Source organism: Pelophylax lessonae (assembly GCF_965119305.1).
Source record: "Pelophylax lessonae genome assembly, chromosome: 1".
Classification (NCBI taxonomy): Eukaryota; Metazoa; Chordata; class Amphibia; order Anura; family Ranidae; genus Pelophylax; species Pelophylax lessonae.
The window spans coordinates 537,510,341-537,525,728 of record NC_138768.1 but is presented as its reverse complement, the minus strand read 5'-3'; the positions used below and the strand labels follow the sequence as shown (position 1 = coordinate 537,525,728).

At 37.5% G+C, this 15,388-nt stretch overlaps 1 protein-coding gene across 1 annotated transcript; it reads left to right on the top strand.

Annotated features, from left to right (window-relative positions):
- Positions 1-1,945: 1,945 nt before the first annotated feature.
- PRDM8 (PR/SET domain 8) lies at positions 1,946-6,986 on the top strand. The gene is made up of 4 exons (XM_082257766.1): positions 1,946-1,974; positions 2,083-2,313; positions 3,842-4,073; positions 4,651-6,986. Exons 2-4 carry the CDS (start codon positions 2,086-2,088, stop codon positions 5,967-5,969), a joined length of 1,779 nt encoding a protein of 592 aa, XP_082113892.1. The 5' UTR covers positions 1,946-1,974; positions 2,083-2,085; the 3' UTR covers positions 5,970-6,986.
- The last annotated feature ends 8,402 nt before the right edge of the window (positions 6,987-15,388 follow it).

Here is a 15,388-nt window from a genome sequence, read left to right as displayed (position 1 = left end):
GCTAACTCATCCAGCTTCTTGTCCAGTGTGTCTTAAGCTCTATTATTTGGACAGTGAGAAGAACAGTGACCATTAGTCACTAATAGAAATCCATAAGCAAGTCAGGTAGCTGGATGTAGCTGGAGGCGATGGTGGAGCCTTAGAGAGAGAGGATTGGCACTGCTGGAAAGAGTTAAAGGGAGGGGACGTGGGCTGTCACGCGTCATTGGGCAGATTATGTGCAGCAAACAAAAAGTGTGTGTCTGTGTGCCAGTCAGTCACTGCGTCGGGTCCATCTGCACAACTCCTTGTCTTCCTCTTTTTTTTTTTTCTTCCCTTCTTTCGGGTTTCTCTCTGCTCGTGTTTACTCCTTTTTTTTTTCCACCCCCCCCCTCCCATTCATCTGCTTCTCAATCTAGCCATCCAGCACAGAGGAAGGCACACAAGCACGTCTTGCTCCTGCCATGGAAGTACTACAGTAACACGACCTACATTTGGGGGGGACACAAGGGGAGGACAACTCCTTCTAGTCCTTCTGGATATTCTATACCTTGGACTATACAGTGACACTTTTTTTGTGGTAAGTGACAGCGCATGCTTTTTCTTTTTTTATTATTATCTTCTTTTTTTTCTCATCTGATTATACAAAGGATTTATACAAAGGAGTGGGAGCTGCTGAGCCAAGATCTCCAGGCGAACAATAACTGGGATGGCTGGCTATGGGGACATTGTAAGGGAATATCTATGGGTTGGTGACACTCATGCAGCTGAAGGTTTTTTGGGAGATCTCGGCAGCTGGGGTTATAGATCATTAGCCAGCAAGCCAAGCTGGGAGAAGAAACATAGGGACAACCAGTGTCCTCCTTGTGTGGGCAATTGTTCTTCCAACCTGAGCTTGTACAGTAGCTGCATAGAGAAGAGCCAGGCTAGGCTCCGCTGGAGGTTGCTGTCCCGTGCCGAGGTGCTGAAACAGAACTGAACGGTACAGTCGGGCCGCCCGTACAGAGCACTAGGAACCCCCCTCCGCACCTACTACACTTTGTCTTCATCTAAATTAGCTTTCCCAAAACAATAAAAATTAAAAACAACTACATGATTTCACTAAAAAGTGTATACACATTAAAAAAGTATACAGAACTAGAACATTGGCAGTTTTTATATTTTTATTCACTGATACAGTTTAAAAATGTGCCAGATTTTGTTTTAAAGTAAATGTTCTTAAGTAAAATATACATATATATATATATATATATATATATATATATATATATATATATATATATATATATATATATATATATAATATATATATATGCATATATATATATATATATATATATATATATATATATATATATATATATATATATATATATGTATATATATATATATATATATATATATATATATAGGTAAACTAATGGTACATTAACATAAAGTATTAAATACATTAATAAATAATTGACATCTTTAATTTGTGCGGAAAAAAAAAAGTAAAATGACCCAGAGATGAAGCTGGATAGGCAAAGTCGGACTGTGATAAGGTAGCTGGCATTCACCTCCAACCATAAATAAGTGAGCCCACGTAAAGAAAAATAAAATAATACTAATAATAATAATGATTACCCCTGCTTGCTGCTTTTAATTAAAGTCTCTAAAGGGAAAGAGCTAGATTATGATAATGAGCAGACATACGTTCCCTCTTGTAGACTAGAGCTAAAGGTTAGATGAAATGAAATCAGTGACATTGACAGTCCACTTGAAATCCATTCTCCATGCTCCTCTGTCACACTACGCTAGACTCTTGATAGCATCCTAATGACTAGAAGACATGCCTGTGAGCACCAGAGAAGCCTTCACCTAAGCTCCTTTGCTTATGGTCAGCCTGCCAACACCTGAGGATGGACAGTAGAATCGATAGCTGGATCCTCCACTGCCATGTGTTTGATATCTCCATAATTATTGGGTGCCTATTCATTCATCAATAGCGTGTAGGTAAAGAGAGTAGGCGATCTGAATATTAAGGTGATGTGTTATAGATGAATATGTGTTGTAGTGTGAACTAAAGTATTTAGGGTCCCTTTTTTTGTTTTTTATATTTAGGATATGTCAGTCATGGATGACACTGGCGTTCATAAAGCAATTTGGGATGGTGATGCCAAAGCTGTTCAGCAATGTCTGACGGATATATTTACAAGCGTCTACACCACGTGTGACATCCCAGAAAATGCCATCTTTGGTCCCTGCGTGCTGAGCCACACTTCGCTGTATGACAGTATAGCTTTCATCGCCCTCAAATCTACTGATAAGAGGACAGTACCCTACATATTCCGGGTAAGAGCCACTATGGCACCATCACAGCCCTCTGCTCTAATGGAGGTTGCTGTCATTCCAAAAGTAGTCCACTTGTGCATCTGCCAAAAGTTAGATGTTATTGTGCATAAGTCTTACATTTTCAAAAAATATAGAAATGTAGAAACTCAATAAAAGGATTTATAGGTGGGTGACAGCAGATATAAAGACAGACAGATACAAAATACATATATACAGACAGACAGCTAAATAGTGGGTGGGTAGTGAGAGAAAAGATAGATAGATAGATAGATAGATAGATAGATAGATAGATAGATAGATAGATAGATAGATAGATAGATAGATAGATAGATACATATAATAAAGGAGATAGAGAGAGTTATAGAGAGAGCTAAATATAAAGATGGAGAAAGAGAGAGAGAGAGATCGGTAGCTAGATAGATAGATAGATAGATAGATAGATAGATAGATAGATAGATAGATAGATAGATAGATAGATAGATAGATAGATAGATAGATAGATAGATAGATAGATAGATAGATAGATAGAATAAGGAGATAGGGAGAGCTTAAAGTAAGAGATGGAGAAAGCGAGAGAGAGAGAAAGAGAGGGAGAGGGATAGACAGATAGATAGATAGATAGATAGATAGATAGATAGATAGATAGATAGATAGATAGATAGATAGATAGATAGAATAAGGAGATAGAAAGAGCTAAAATATAGAGATGGAGAATGAGATAGAAAGATAGATAGATAGATAGATAGATAGATAGATAGATAGATAGATAGATAGATAGATAGATAGATAGATAGATAGATAGATAGAATATGGATAGCTAAAATATAGGGATAGATAGATAGATAGATAGATAGATAGATAGATAGATAGATAGATAGATAGATAGATAGATAGATAGATAGATAGATAGATAGATAGATAGATAGATAGATAGATAGATAGATAGAATATGGATAGCTAAAATATAGGGATAGATAGATAGATAGATAGATAGATAGATAGATAGATAGATAGATAGATAGATAGATAGATAGATAGATAGATAGATAGATAGATCACAGTATGGCAGTGGCTATTCTAGAGTGAGCAAATACAGTGTTTAAATTAGTAATAACAAAAAATTCTAAAGTAAGTCTTAAATCAGCTGCATTTTAAGTTATTTAAAAAAATAAGTGTAACATATTATAAAAAAAAAAAAAAAATTGTTCATGGTTAAAAGGAGGCTGACATATTATTTAAAGCACAGATTTGCCAAATTTATCTCCAGACGTAGAAATAAACAGCTCCCTGCTACTTTTGAGAACAATCTGGAAGATTGGTTCATGTGAGAGCACATTTCAGATAGAACATATGGAGGGCTGTCATGTCAGGTCTGTGTGATTCAGCTGGGCAGACGATTTCCATTCATTCTGATAGTCTACATCCATAATAGAGCTCTGCTGTGCATTGGGATCCCCTAAGACTAGCGCTGAGCTCATGGGGGACGTTTTAACCCTCTTATACTTCATTATCCTTGCTTTTTCTGCAGGTGGACACTTCAGCTGCAAACGGCTCCTCTGAGGGACTGATGTGGCTCCGTCTGGTTCAGTCTGCTAGAAACAAAGAAGAACAAAATCTGGAAGCCTACATCAAAAACGGACAACTGTTCTACAGATCTCTGCGCAGGATTGCCAAAGACGAGGAACTGTTAGTTTGGTACGGGAAGGAACTGATCGATTTGCTTCTTCTCAACCCTGGCAGGACCCATGCAAAAACTGCAGGTAGGTAAATAACTCTATAATGTGACTGGTATGACATTAATATGCCTTAATCACCCTTTAATTCCACCCCCTCCGTTTGTACTGCCATCTTTTGCTGTCTGTCACTTTCCCTTCCTACCTGAGAATCACCTTCCATCATCCAAATAGCTGTCTTTCCCATTCTTCTATTCCTCTTCTATTTATATTCATGTCCTTATCTCCTAATCTCTCTCAATCTCCTTCTATTATCTTATTTTAGAGATATATGTAGACAGATGGTCGAACAAATCTAAAAGTTTCAATAAAATATGAGTATTTAACACTACATTGCAAAATAAATAAATAAATAAATAAATAACAATAATAATGATGTGCTATTGTGTACGCTTTTTTAATGAAAAAAAAAAAAAAAATGTAGCAAGCCTTATCACACCACTCAGTCATTACACACATCTCCTCCCCTAGATAATTGCCAAAGGATTAGATAGCAAGTTTTTGACAATATGGTATCCCTAGTTGTGTTACCCCTATTTATAAGCTGTTGAAAGAACATGGTAAAATGTCATGCCATCTTCATTGTCAACTCCTTTTCTTCCAGGATCCTCTCAGTTCACCTGTTTGGAGTGTAACCAGCGGTTCCAGTATGATTTCCCCTATGCGGCTCATGTGAGATTTCGCTGTCCTAAGAGACTCCACATCTCAGATTCCAACACAGAGCAACCAGGCAAGGACACTCGGGAACTAGAGCCACGAAACGCCATGATCTCTACAGCCAAATACAACAAACTATCAATTTACCAGCCACAGAAAGAGAACCACAAGCCCACCACAGACTTTCATAACTTGGCCAGGGACTTGGAGAATTTTAGAGGCCCTTGTTCATCCTCCTTCCGTTCTACTCCGTCACCTAAGTCTAATCTATCAAGACAGGACTCTGAGAGCACTGCAGAGAGTCTCCATAAAACCAAAAGAAAGTATGATGACCACCTGGAGGACATCAGATCCAAAAGGATTGACCCATCTGGGAGGTTTCTGGAAAGGCCAATGCCTTCTTCCAAAGAGGATTTAGTGTGCAGCCCTCAGTCTTTCAGAGGGAACTCTTACTTCAATGTGGAAGAAGGTGGACAGTTATATGCTCCTCCAAGCCCAGAGACTGGAGAAGCCAAAAGAAGTGCTTTTGTAGAAGTAAAAAATTCATCAAGAGGAGTTGAGGAAAAGAATTCAAGCACAGATGGCAAAGCTATGTCTCCTGCCCATGCCAGCAGCCCAAACGAAGACAAGAGGCTACATGTTAGACCAGAAAACCGAGCAGAGGACAGCCCTATCATGGGCAGTGCCTTTACCAGTGTAGCTCAAATATCAAACCCCGAGCAGGAGAGAAAAAGTGCTTTTTCTCAGCCAACCAGAAGCAGTTTCAACCATGTAACTCCTTTGCAGGTTATGGGACAAAAACTGGTGTCTAGTGGGGTAGGCTTGGATTGCCACCCAGACAGCGTTGGGCAACCAAGGCTGTTTCAGACTGACCCCCTCTCAGTAAAGATGTCAAGCCCTGAACTGAATGGCAACTGCACACTTCCAGGAAGCTTGCCAAAGCAAAGTCCTTTCCTCTTTGCCACCACATTTTGGCCAAAGAGCTCAGCTGCACCTCTCCAGTTGCAGCTGCCTTCTACACTTACCCTATTGCCTCCTTCTTTCACCTCCTTATGCCTGCCAGCTCAAAACTGGTGTGCCAAATGCAACGCTTCTTTCAGGATGACCTCAGACCTAGTGTATCACATGAGGTCCCACCACAAAAAGGAATATTCCATGGAACCCCTGGTGAAGAGGAGGCGAGAGGAGAAACTCAAGTGCCCCATATGCAATGAGTCCTTCAGGGAACGTCACCACCTATCAAGGCACATGACCTCTCACAACTGAACTTTTGAATAACTTTGCTACTAGAACTTTTAAAAGACTCACACACATTGACAACGCGGGGTCATGGACAGCTTGATCCTACCTTGAGTGTGTTGGGTTGTTTTCTTTATCTGAATGCACGCATTTTCACTTTCCAAGAGTACATTTTTTAAAAAATGTCATATATATTGCAGCATATTGATGCATTTGTCATATCTTTCTACTTTAAATTATGGAGCACTTATGATTTAGATGTTAATGTATTTAAGGGTTACGTTTACCTTACCAGACAGTACCTGGGTGGGACATAGTTAGCTTGTGCATTACCTGCTGGCCTGTTCTCACCTAAACAATCAGTGTGGATATAACAGTGGACGTTGCTATGACTAAGGCGATGCATGACTCATATCACACAACTGTATGGACTTCAGACAGACTGTCATCAACGTGTATTTCTTTTTGAAACAAAGTGTAATTTTGTGCCAGTTGCAACCTTATTTTATTTACTTTTTCCCCTATCCCTCAAACTAAAGGAAAAAAAAAAAAAAGATTTTATTAAACTGTATAGTTTATCTGAGTATGTTGAATGCTTTGACAATAAATTGCTTTATTTTCTGCAAACCACCTGCTTGGTGAAATAAACCTTCATTTATTTTGGGATATCTCCAGCAGTTAGGCTCTGCAGTCTATTTATTAACTAAGAGCATAGACAAGGGCTGTTCATGGTGACAGTGCCCATTTTCGCTACGGGCTCTCTTGTTAGCATTAGCACGTTTTCAGATATGTGATTCAACATCTGATCCCCTTGACTGTAAATCTTATGATGATGTGTCTGCTTCCATTTACATTAAGATGAACATGTAGACACAAAGGGGTTAGCATTGTGCTGACCCTGCTGCATTAATGTGTGGAGATCTGTATTTTTAGATGTGGTGTTGCACGGTCCTCAGCAAACAATGCTTGGTCATGTTCAGATCACACACATCAGTAAAATGAGAGAAGGCAGAGATGCGCTGTGTTGGATATTCAGTTGTATCTCTCGCCTTTATATTATTAGAATGACCTTAACTGGATAAAACTGTTGGCTATGTCTTGTGCCAGTGGTTCAATTGCTAAGATAGCATTTTGCAGATCTGCAGAAAGATCTCAACACATCATCCTCAACATACTGAAGAACTTGAGCTAAATAAATTGTTGCCCTCTGCATGTATTAAATAGATAGTATTGTTACTAATAATTTACATTTGGTACATTTAACTGTACTGTTAACTGATTTTTTGCAATGGTAGCACTTAAAGACTTTAGCAGGTCCAATGTATTTTACAACTTAGATTTCTACTATACCTAAAATTAGGAGCAAAAAACATTTCAATTTATGGTATAGTAAAGTCCCAACATTAATCAGTAATTCATTATATATGATTATCTATGACCTTAGAGAAACTGGACTTCTTCAATATTCCTAAAAACAGTGTTATCTATCACAAGGCAGTAGGAAGAGTGGGCTAGCTTAGGTAAAAACACCAAATAAAACCTTGTTTTGTACAGTGCAGTATATAACATGTCACTCTTTTATTTATAATTTTTTTTTTAAATATTCATTTTTGCATTATATATTGTTAGAAAGTTCAAGCTATTTTAACATTTCAAGTTAAGGACCCCTGTATAAAATGTTATTATGGTTGGTTTATAATAAGCAAGCTTTTTCAATAAGGTAAGGTAAAAGGTAGTGTAGATTATGGGAAAAAGCTTAAAATTTATGAGTTTATCTGACTTCAGTAATGTGAAATGAAATGGCTAACTTAATTTTGCACTTTTGCTTTGCTCTTTGCCCAAAATATGTATTTATGTACAGTACTTGACTAAACACGACAGGGAGCGAAAGAGAGATTGTGCAGTTCTTGTGATGCCATGCTTGCAATCAGAGGTGCTAGACATTTGATGAATATGTGTTGTAATGGCTATGTATATAAGTCACCAATATACACATCACGCTAAGGCAAATTGATCATCTCTTATAGTTTAGGTCAGCCTTAAGGGTTATGTTTTTTTTTCTTCTAAAAACTCTTGACAAATGATTCTGCTGGTTGACATTGCACTCACACATTTATAGTAGTGTTAACATATTGCACCGGAAAGCAATATGTATCATACATCATATAAATATATATATATATATATATATATATAAATATATATATATATGCATTTGAGATATTGACCCTGTATCAGCTGAAAAATAATGAATGTAGATAAAGGTTCGATCATCACGGGACAATCTTTTTGGATCACAGATCACATTAAAACAACTTCCGTAGGCATTAGCATTATAATTAATTTCTGAAGACTACTTCAACACTTTAATCTAGGTTCAGTCTTACAGACACATATTTTTGGATTCTAATTCTCAGCTAGTAGTTAAACATTTTTAATAAAAAGTCCCTGTCTAGTAATACTTTGTAGTTGATTTTGAAGGAGGACATTGCAGTTGGACAGTAATAACAGCAAAACCATCGCTGAGCACATTAATCTCTGAAAATGATGGTAGGTGGATGTGACAGTGGGATATTCAGAAGGTTTAATAAATTTAATTTGCAAATATAAGTAACTGAACACTGGTAATTTATCATTTAGGACCCAAGTATTGGATTCATTCCAATTGGTGGCTGATCAGTCCTTATTTCCAACTGTTTTCTCTTTAATTGGTAGCAGATACCTCTTAGATTGTATTTGCTTTGTACGTTAAACAAATTTGCATTTTCTGAATAAAATGATAATTTGCATAGAATGACTTTCCAACCAGTTGGAAAAAAATTTGGCTGATTTTTTACTATTTTCCTCAGTCACCGGTGATCACTTTTGTATCTACAACACTTAGTCCTTTAGCAAGCTGATTTTTCTTTGCATTTTCAAAAAAACTTTCTAAAAAACCTGGATGTGTAGGCTTTGCAGAAATTAATTTCTACCGGAGTGGATTACTGAAGTAATCTTAATTTAAGGAATTAAGTGAAGATTCGCAACTCCTTCAGTAAATTAGCCTCAGAGCCTTGGAAAAAAAGGCCTGTGTGCTGTATTTTGTTTTGCATGGTCCCATTCATCATCTAGATCACAAAGCAACACAAAAAAAAAAAAAAAAACACACTGCAATATGCATAATCTCTACTATTGTGTCATAAAGCTGCAAAATTACCCATGAGCAAAGTTGACAATGGCCTAATCCAGTACAAACCTTCAACTCCTCATGCTTGGTTGGGCCAAATTTTCTGTTAATGGAGCTCTCTGACCTCAAACATGGCAGAGAAAGGTCTGATTTTGCCTACACTACAAACGTCCCCGCTGTGTATATAAGTTCATTGGAGTGTAAATGCATTTTTCTCTGCATCCTTTGGCCTAGTTGGAAGGATTTTGACAAGCAGCTCTGCATTGTAGTGAGGGATATCTCTCTCGACCAGGAACAGGTGAGTTTAAGACTTGAAGGGGGCTTTGGGCAGTGGGTGCCTGCCATATAAGTGTAACCGCACTAAAGGGAAATTAGCTGTTCTAGTTGCAAGGGAAGCTGCATTTTGCTAGGGCATTTTCCCAACAGCTTAGTAAATGTAGTAAAAATTTGCTTTGCAAAGAGTACCCAATCACATGCAAGGAAAAAAAAAACTCATTTTTTGCTTGCACATGACTGAATGATGGAAATCAGCAGAGTTTCACCTCATTCACCAGGCTCTGGGGAAAGCTACCTTTCAAAGTGCAATTTCTTTTGCAAAGTATGCCACCTATTTGTCATTGGTAAATCAACCCCTAAGTCTCGGTTCACACTAGGTCGATCCGACTTCGGGGGCCACCTGTGAAGTCGCGTGCACCGCGACTTTGGCGCGACTTGCATGTCTATGCAAGTCGCTCCGAGGTCACCCCGAAGTAGTACAGGACCCTTTTTCAAAGTCGGAGCGACTTGTGTCGCTCCTATTAGAACAGGTCCTGTAGCACTGCATGGACCACGACGGACTGCGACTTGTCAGGCTGACAAGTCGTCTGACAAGTCGTCTGACAAGTCACGGTAGTGTGAATGGACACTAAGAGTAATGTTTGCTAATTTATCCTGCCACTATATCTGCCACGAAGAAAAATATAGCAATATAGTTAAATAGGTATTAACTAGTTTAAGAAGCTTATCGGTGAGTATATACTGTAAAATCTATAAAAAGATAATGATAATTCTATTTTACTTTGATTTATGAAAAGAAAATATAAAGTAATATTCAAACATGTTTGGTTCTACCACAGCAGTTTAGCTCTGATTCTGGGGTCCACACGTGTCAATCTGTATTCCTTGCTGTCATCTAATGTGTATAAATTTACACACTTCTGGAGGGAATTAGAACATTATCTGATAATTACAAAGAATGCTTATGAGCTTATAACGATATGAGTTTACTTAAGGTGTACATAATACAAAGCCACTGGAGAGGCAATAAGATACGTAAGATACTTGTGAGGATAATCAAGTAAGATATCTATGGGAGTCCTGTTGTCCTTATCAGCAACTCAAAGAATCACACAGCTCTACATCATTCATAGATCATTCTATACACCCAAAAGATTGTTTCAATTTGGGCGACGGTCAGATGCATCCTGCCCTAGGTTCCTTGGTGTCTCAAGCTATATAGATATTGGGAAGGGGTACTAGATAAAATAAATATGGTATTTAGGTTAGATCTAAAGATGGACCCAGTCCTTTGTATACTGGGACACTTAGAACAGGATGTGAGATCAAATTCCAAACTAATTGCAGTGTTGAGATGTCTATATCAGGCTAGAAAGGGAATTACGTCGAAGTGGATAAAGCCTAGACCACCCTCGATAATTGAGCTGCAGAATAATAGTATAATAGTAAGGGAAAAAATATTCTGTAGGAGGAGGGGCAATATAATTAGATTCAAAAATATATGGAAAGTATGGATTGATGCTCTAGGACTGATACCCGGGGTTGAAAATATATAGAAAGTCTGCGTTGGTATTATATTATTTTAAATGTGAAATAGAATAGGGTGGAAGAGGGAAGTTGGACATTTTAGAAGTATGTGTATGTGTAAAATAAATGTTGTTTCTTTTGAATTGTCTTTGGAAAACAAGAAAGAAATTAAAATAAAGATGAATTGAAGTAAAAAAAAGATATCTATTGGAGCTCAGTTCACACATCTAATGCAACAAAAATGTGATTGTCCTCAATAAACAAAGCATCTAGAATAGTAACATTTTATCAACCCTATAGGACCCAACAAGTTCAAATTTGTGTTTGAAATAAATTACTGGAGAGTTAAAGTTTTAGTTAGATGGTTAGATGCTGCAGGCCAATACAGACAAGCCTACTTTCAGAAATTTTGAGTGAAGGAACAGTGGAAACCTAAGACAACTTTTTTCTAGCTCTAGTCTGTTTTTAAAGAGTGTGACTATTTGAACCAAGTTTTAGGCAACAGCAAAATCAGAGTATACAAGAAAATCAATTTTCTAAAAAAGGCAGATAATTATGCAGAAAAGTAAGGGTACGAGAAGGCAATATGCTATTCCTCATTTTAACTAGACCAACTTTTTGCCATGGCACCCTGGAGTGGTCTCTAGGTTTTTTACCGATGCCTGGGTAAAACACCTAAAAACTGCCCCAAATTACCCAAAAAATGTCAACAAGCTAGTATATGGATCAAGCCTACCTTTTTGTTCCTTGACTGAAAAAGGTTGAGAAACACTGAGCTTGATATTTATCATCCTTCTCATCAGTTTCCCAGCAACAAAATGGTCAAAACAGCATATCTAAAACAAAAGAAAAAAAAAAACAACACCCGTAGGAGATAACAGAAGTTAGTGAGTCTGACTTGGCAACATTTTGCAAAAATAAACAAGGGTATTTGGATATGAGTCCAGGATTTGACTGCCTATGGGGTTGTAATTCACCAGCAGGTTCATGAGCATGACTTTTCCTGCTAAGTAGAATGTACATGTGATTGGAGAAGGTATGAGTATTAGATGGGTAGTATTGGCAGATGCTGATTGCCTTGTTTACCTCACAGGAGAACAGTGATGATCAGGACAAGTTTTCTAACCTGCCAGACTAACATTTACACAAACAACTGCAGGCCAAGTAGGATATTAGGTTCTCCACAGACATGACAAAATAGGTTTCCAATATGGGCATTTCTAAGGTATCAGTATGTACGTGTGCATAAATAAATCCCTCACATGTTATAATACACATAAACAGAATGCAATTTCAGTTGAGTTGAAGTTATTAGTCTGCTGCTGGCAGGAAGAAGCTTTTCATCAGTACCCACCACAGCCAGTAATCAAACTTCAACATTGGAACCACAACACTGGAACTTTGAAGCAGATCCCAAGGTGAGAGGCTACAACAAGGGCTGATCTGTGTCAATCTTTGTTCAATACAGTCATGAACTGTGCAGTTACCGGGTAGAATGTATCATTGTGCCATCTCTGAACCAGCATCTCAGTCCAGGAAGTAGAAGCTGAACCTCTATAATGCCTGAAGATAAGATGCAACTATCCATCTGGAGAGAAAAACTGATAAAAGCATTGTCAGGGGGGAGCACTGTGAGAGGCAATAAATACCTGTAAGCACATGAAAATAATATCTAATGCTAGGTCTACTTTAAAAGCAGACTTTAATGTTTTTAAATAGTTTTTGATAAACTGATTTGCACAGGGCTTATATTTCTCAGGTGGCTTGAGGGTCCCCACATTCAAACTAAATAATTGGGCAGCACAGTGGCTATGTGGAAAACACTTCAGCCTAGTAGCACTGGTGTCGTTGGATGGAATCCCAACAATGGCACTACCTGCCTGGAGTTTGCATGTTCTCCATGTGCCTGCATAAACTTCCTCCCACACTCCCAAAACATGATTTGTTAATTGGCTCCTGTCTAAATTGGCTCTAGTATATGAATGTGAGTTAGGGACTAGAGATGGTAAACCTCTTGAGAGCAGGAACTGATGTGAATGTACAGTATATATGTAAATTGATGGGGCTTTATAAGTACCTGTAATAAATATTAGTCATGCTCTCCAAGTGGATTCCCCACACAGGAGTATTAACAGTTTGTAAATCCAGGGGCAAGGAAAGGAACCATCTTATTCCCTTCTATAAAGAGCCACAACCTAACTAAAATCCTAGAAATAGAGTATCCAAGAGATATAAGAAGTAAACAGCTGATATAAATTAACTCATGGAAACCCCATGAAATATCTTTTTTTAGTGAAATAGTCCTCCAAGGTGTTTCCGATTATTAAAAGAAAAGGTCTTCTATATCTTAAGAGATCCATGGTCCACATTTGATTCTATCAAAGAAAATAATCTACTGAAACTAAAATTTCAGGAATGGAGTCTCCAAAGATGTAAACAACTGATATAAACCAGCCCATGAATACCTCATCTGTTTTTGGTGGTATTGTCCTATCTAATTATTTAAAAAAAAAACAACAATTAAGTCTTTAAATTGATTTTATTAAACAAAATAATCGAATTTGCTGTTAGGTGTAGTTAGACTAGGAAAATGTTAATTCTATCCAGAAATTAGAAATACTAAAAATAATAAATAAAGGTCAGGGGTATACAAGGGCACCTATAATATCATACTGAAGTTCAGGTACTTATAGGTTAGGACAACAAACAGGATATGTTCTGGTATGAAGAAACTTTAGAGAATACAACTTGGGCACCATCCTTAAAGGGAAGCTTAGCTTGAAAACAGTGATTGGCAAGTCTGTCCAGGTTCAATTCACCAAGGGTTTAGGGAATCTTGTTTGAAATTTGGAGAACCTGAACCCAAGTTGAAGCCCACTGAAGTCTACAGGGGTGAATATTTTTCAATGTTAATAAATGTTGTTAAATTCTGGCCAATTTTAGGGCTATGAGGCAAAGTACTGTTAAAAAAGGCACATGAAGATGGGGGCACTGCTACGAGGAACATGTACCAATCAAAAAAACAAAAGTTTAAATACCATACCATGGGCAGAGGATCTTTTCATGCAGCTTTGAAGCAAACATTACAAAAATCTTTTAAATAAAATTATTGGGTAATGCCTTAAAGTTGTATGTGATGCCATGGAATAGTATGGTCAATACCAGGTGAATGATCGAATGTGTGCACCACAAACTTAAAAATCAATCCCCTAGCAAATAAATAAAAAAAAAAAAAAAAATACAACCACTGGAACAAAATTTGCATTATTTTTTTAAAAGGAAACCAGGTAGCCAAGATAAAGCAGTTTAACAAAGCCCTAGCAACATAAAAAACACATATTTACTAAAAATAAATGAAACCCTCAAAATACCAACCCCTATAACAAAGTCCTGTTTTTTTTTTAAAAAAAGGTAAGCCTTGCAGCAAAAAAAAAAAAAAAAAAAATTTCTAAGGATGAGGCAGCCAGCAACTAAAAGTGACTGCTGGCCACAAGTCACTGAATGACCCTAATCTTTCCCTTTGAAGTTTGTCAGCTTTTCATGTGCATTCCTTACAACAACTTCCAATACACTGACACCATGGCTGCTCTGGAGGGGTTAGCTTTACCAAAAACCACCTTATTGACCTTTGTAAACCTGCTAGCCATAGTTCAAAAGCAATGGGCTGCCTAGCATGTGAATTTTCAAACCAGTAAGTTTCCCTTGGAACCCAGAACTACAATCCTAAATAACATTTTAGCAGATCCTACATAATTTTCTTGACCTGAAATGACAATCTAATAAGTTAAACAATTTTTCTTTGGTTCTACTTTTTCCTGTCTTTGCAAGTTCCATTTTAATTTACAATTAACCAGTACATCACATTTGGACATACATTGTATAGTAAAATGGGGTAAAGAGCATTACATAGTTACATAGTTACTCTGGTTGAAAAAAGACACAAGTTCATCTAGTTCAACCAATAAAAGGAAAAACAAAAAAAATGTACAATCCTATATACACAATCCTATAGTCATAGTTGATCCAGAAGAAGGCAAAAAACCCAGCAATAATCAAAAGAAAGTAAAATTGTCTATATTTAAAAGTTTCAGAAGACGTCATTTTTTGATGACGAAACATGTCAAGCTGGAACGCTCATAGCCTCGTTCTGGTATGTGCCCTTGGAATGCAGTTCACTCTGAGCATACCCAGAAGCTCCGTGCAGCGGCAGGCTGCATTAGCATTGTTTTAGCCAGCTTTCCACAGCTTGTCCAGGGTGTTTTTTACAGCGGTTCCCAGGGCATTATTATCCATTGTACCACCTACGTTTTTACTGTGTAATATTTTAATAAAATTTGGCTATTTTAAAATATACTACACAATGAGGAGCCCCTTTTTTATACCCGCACACACCAGCAATTAGGACCATCCAGGACCACCCGGGCACGGACGGAGGGGAGACCTATCTGGATATTATCCTATTAGCCTGTTTTAACTC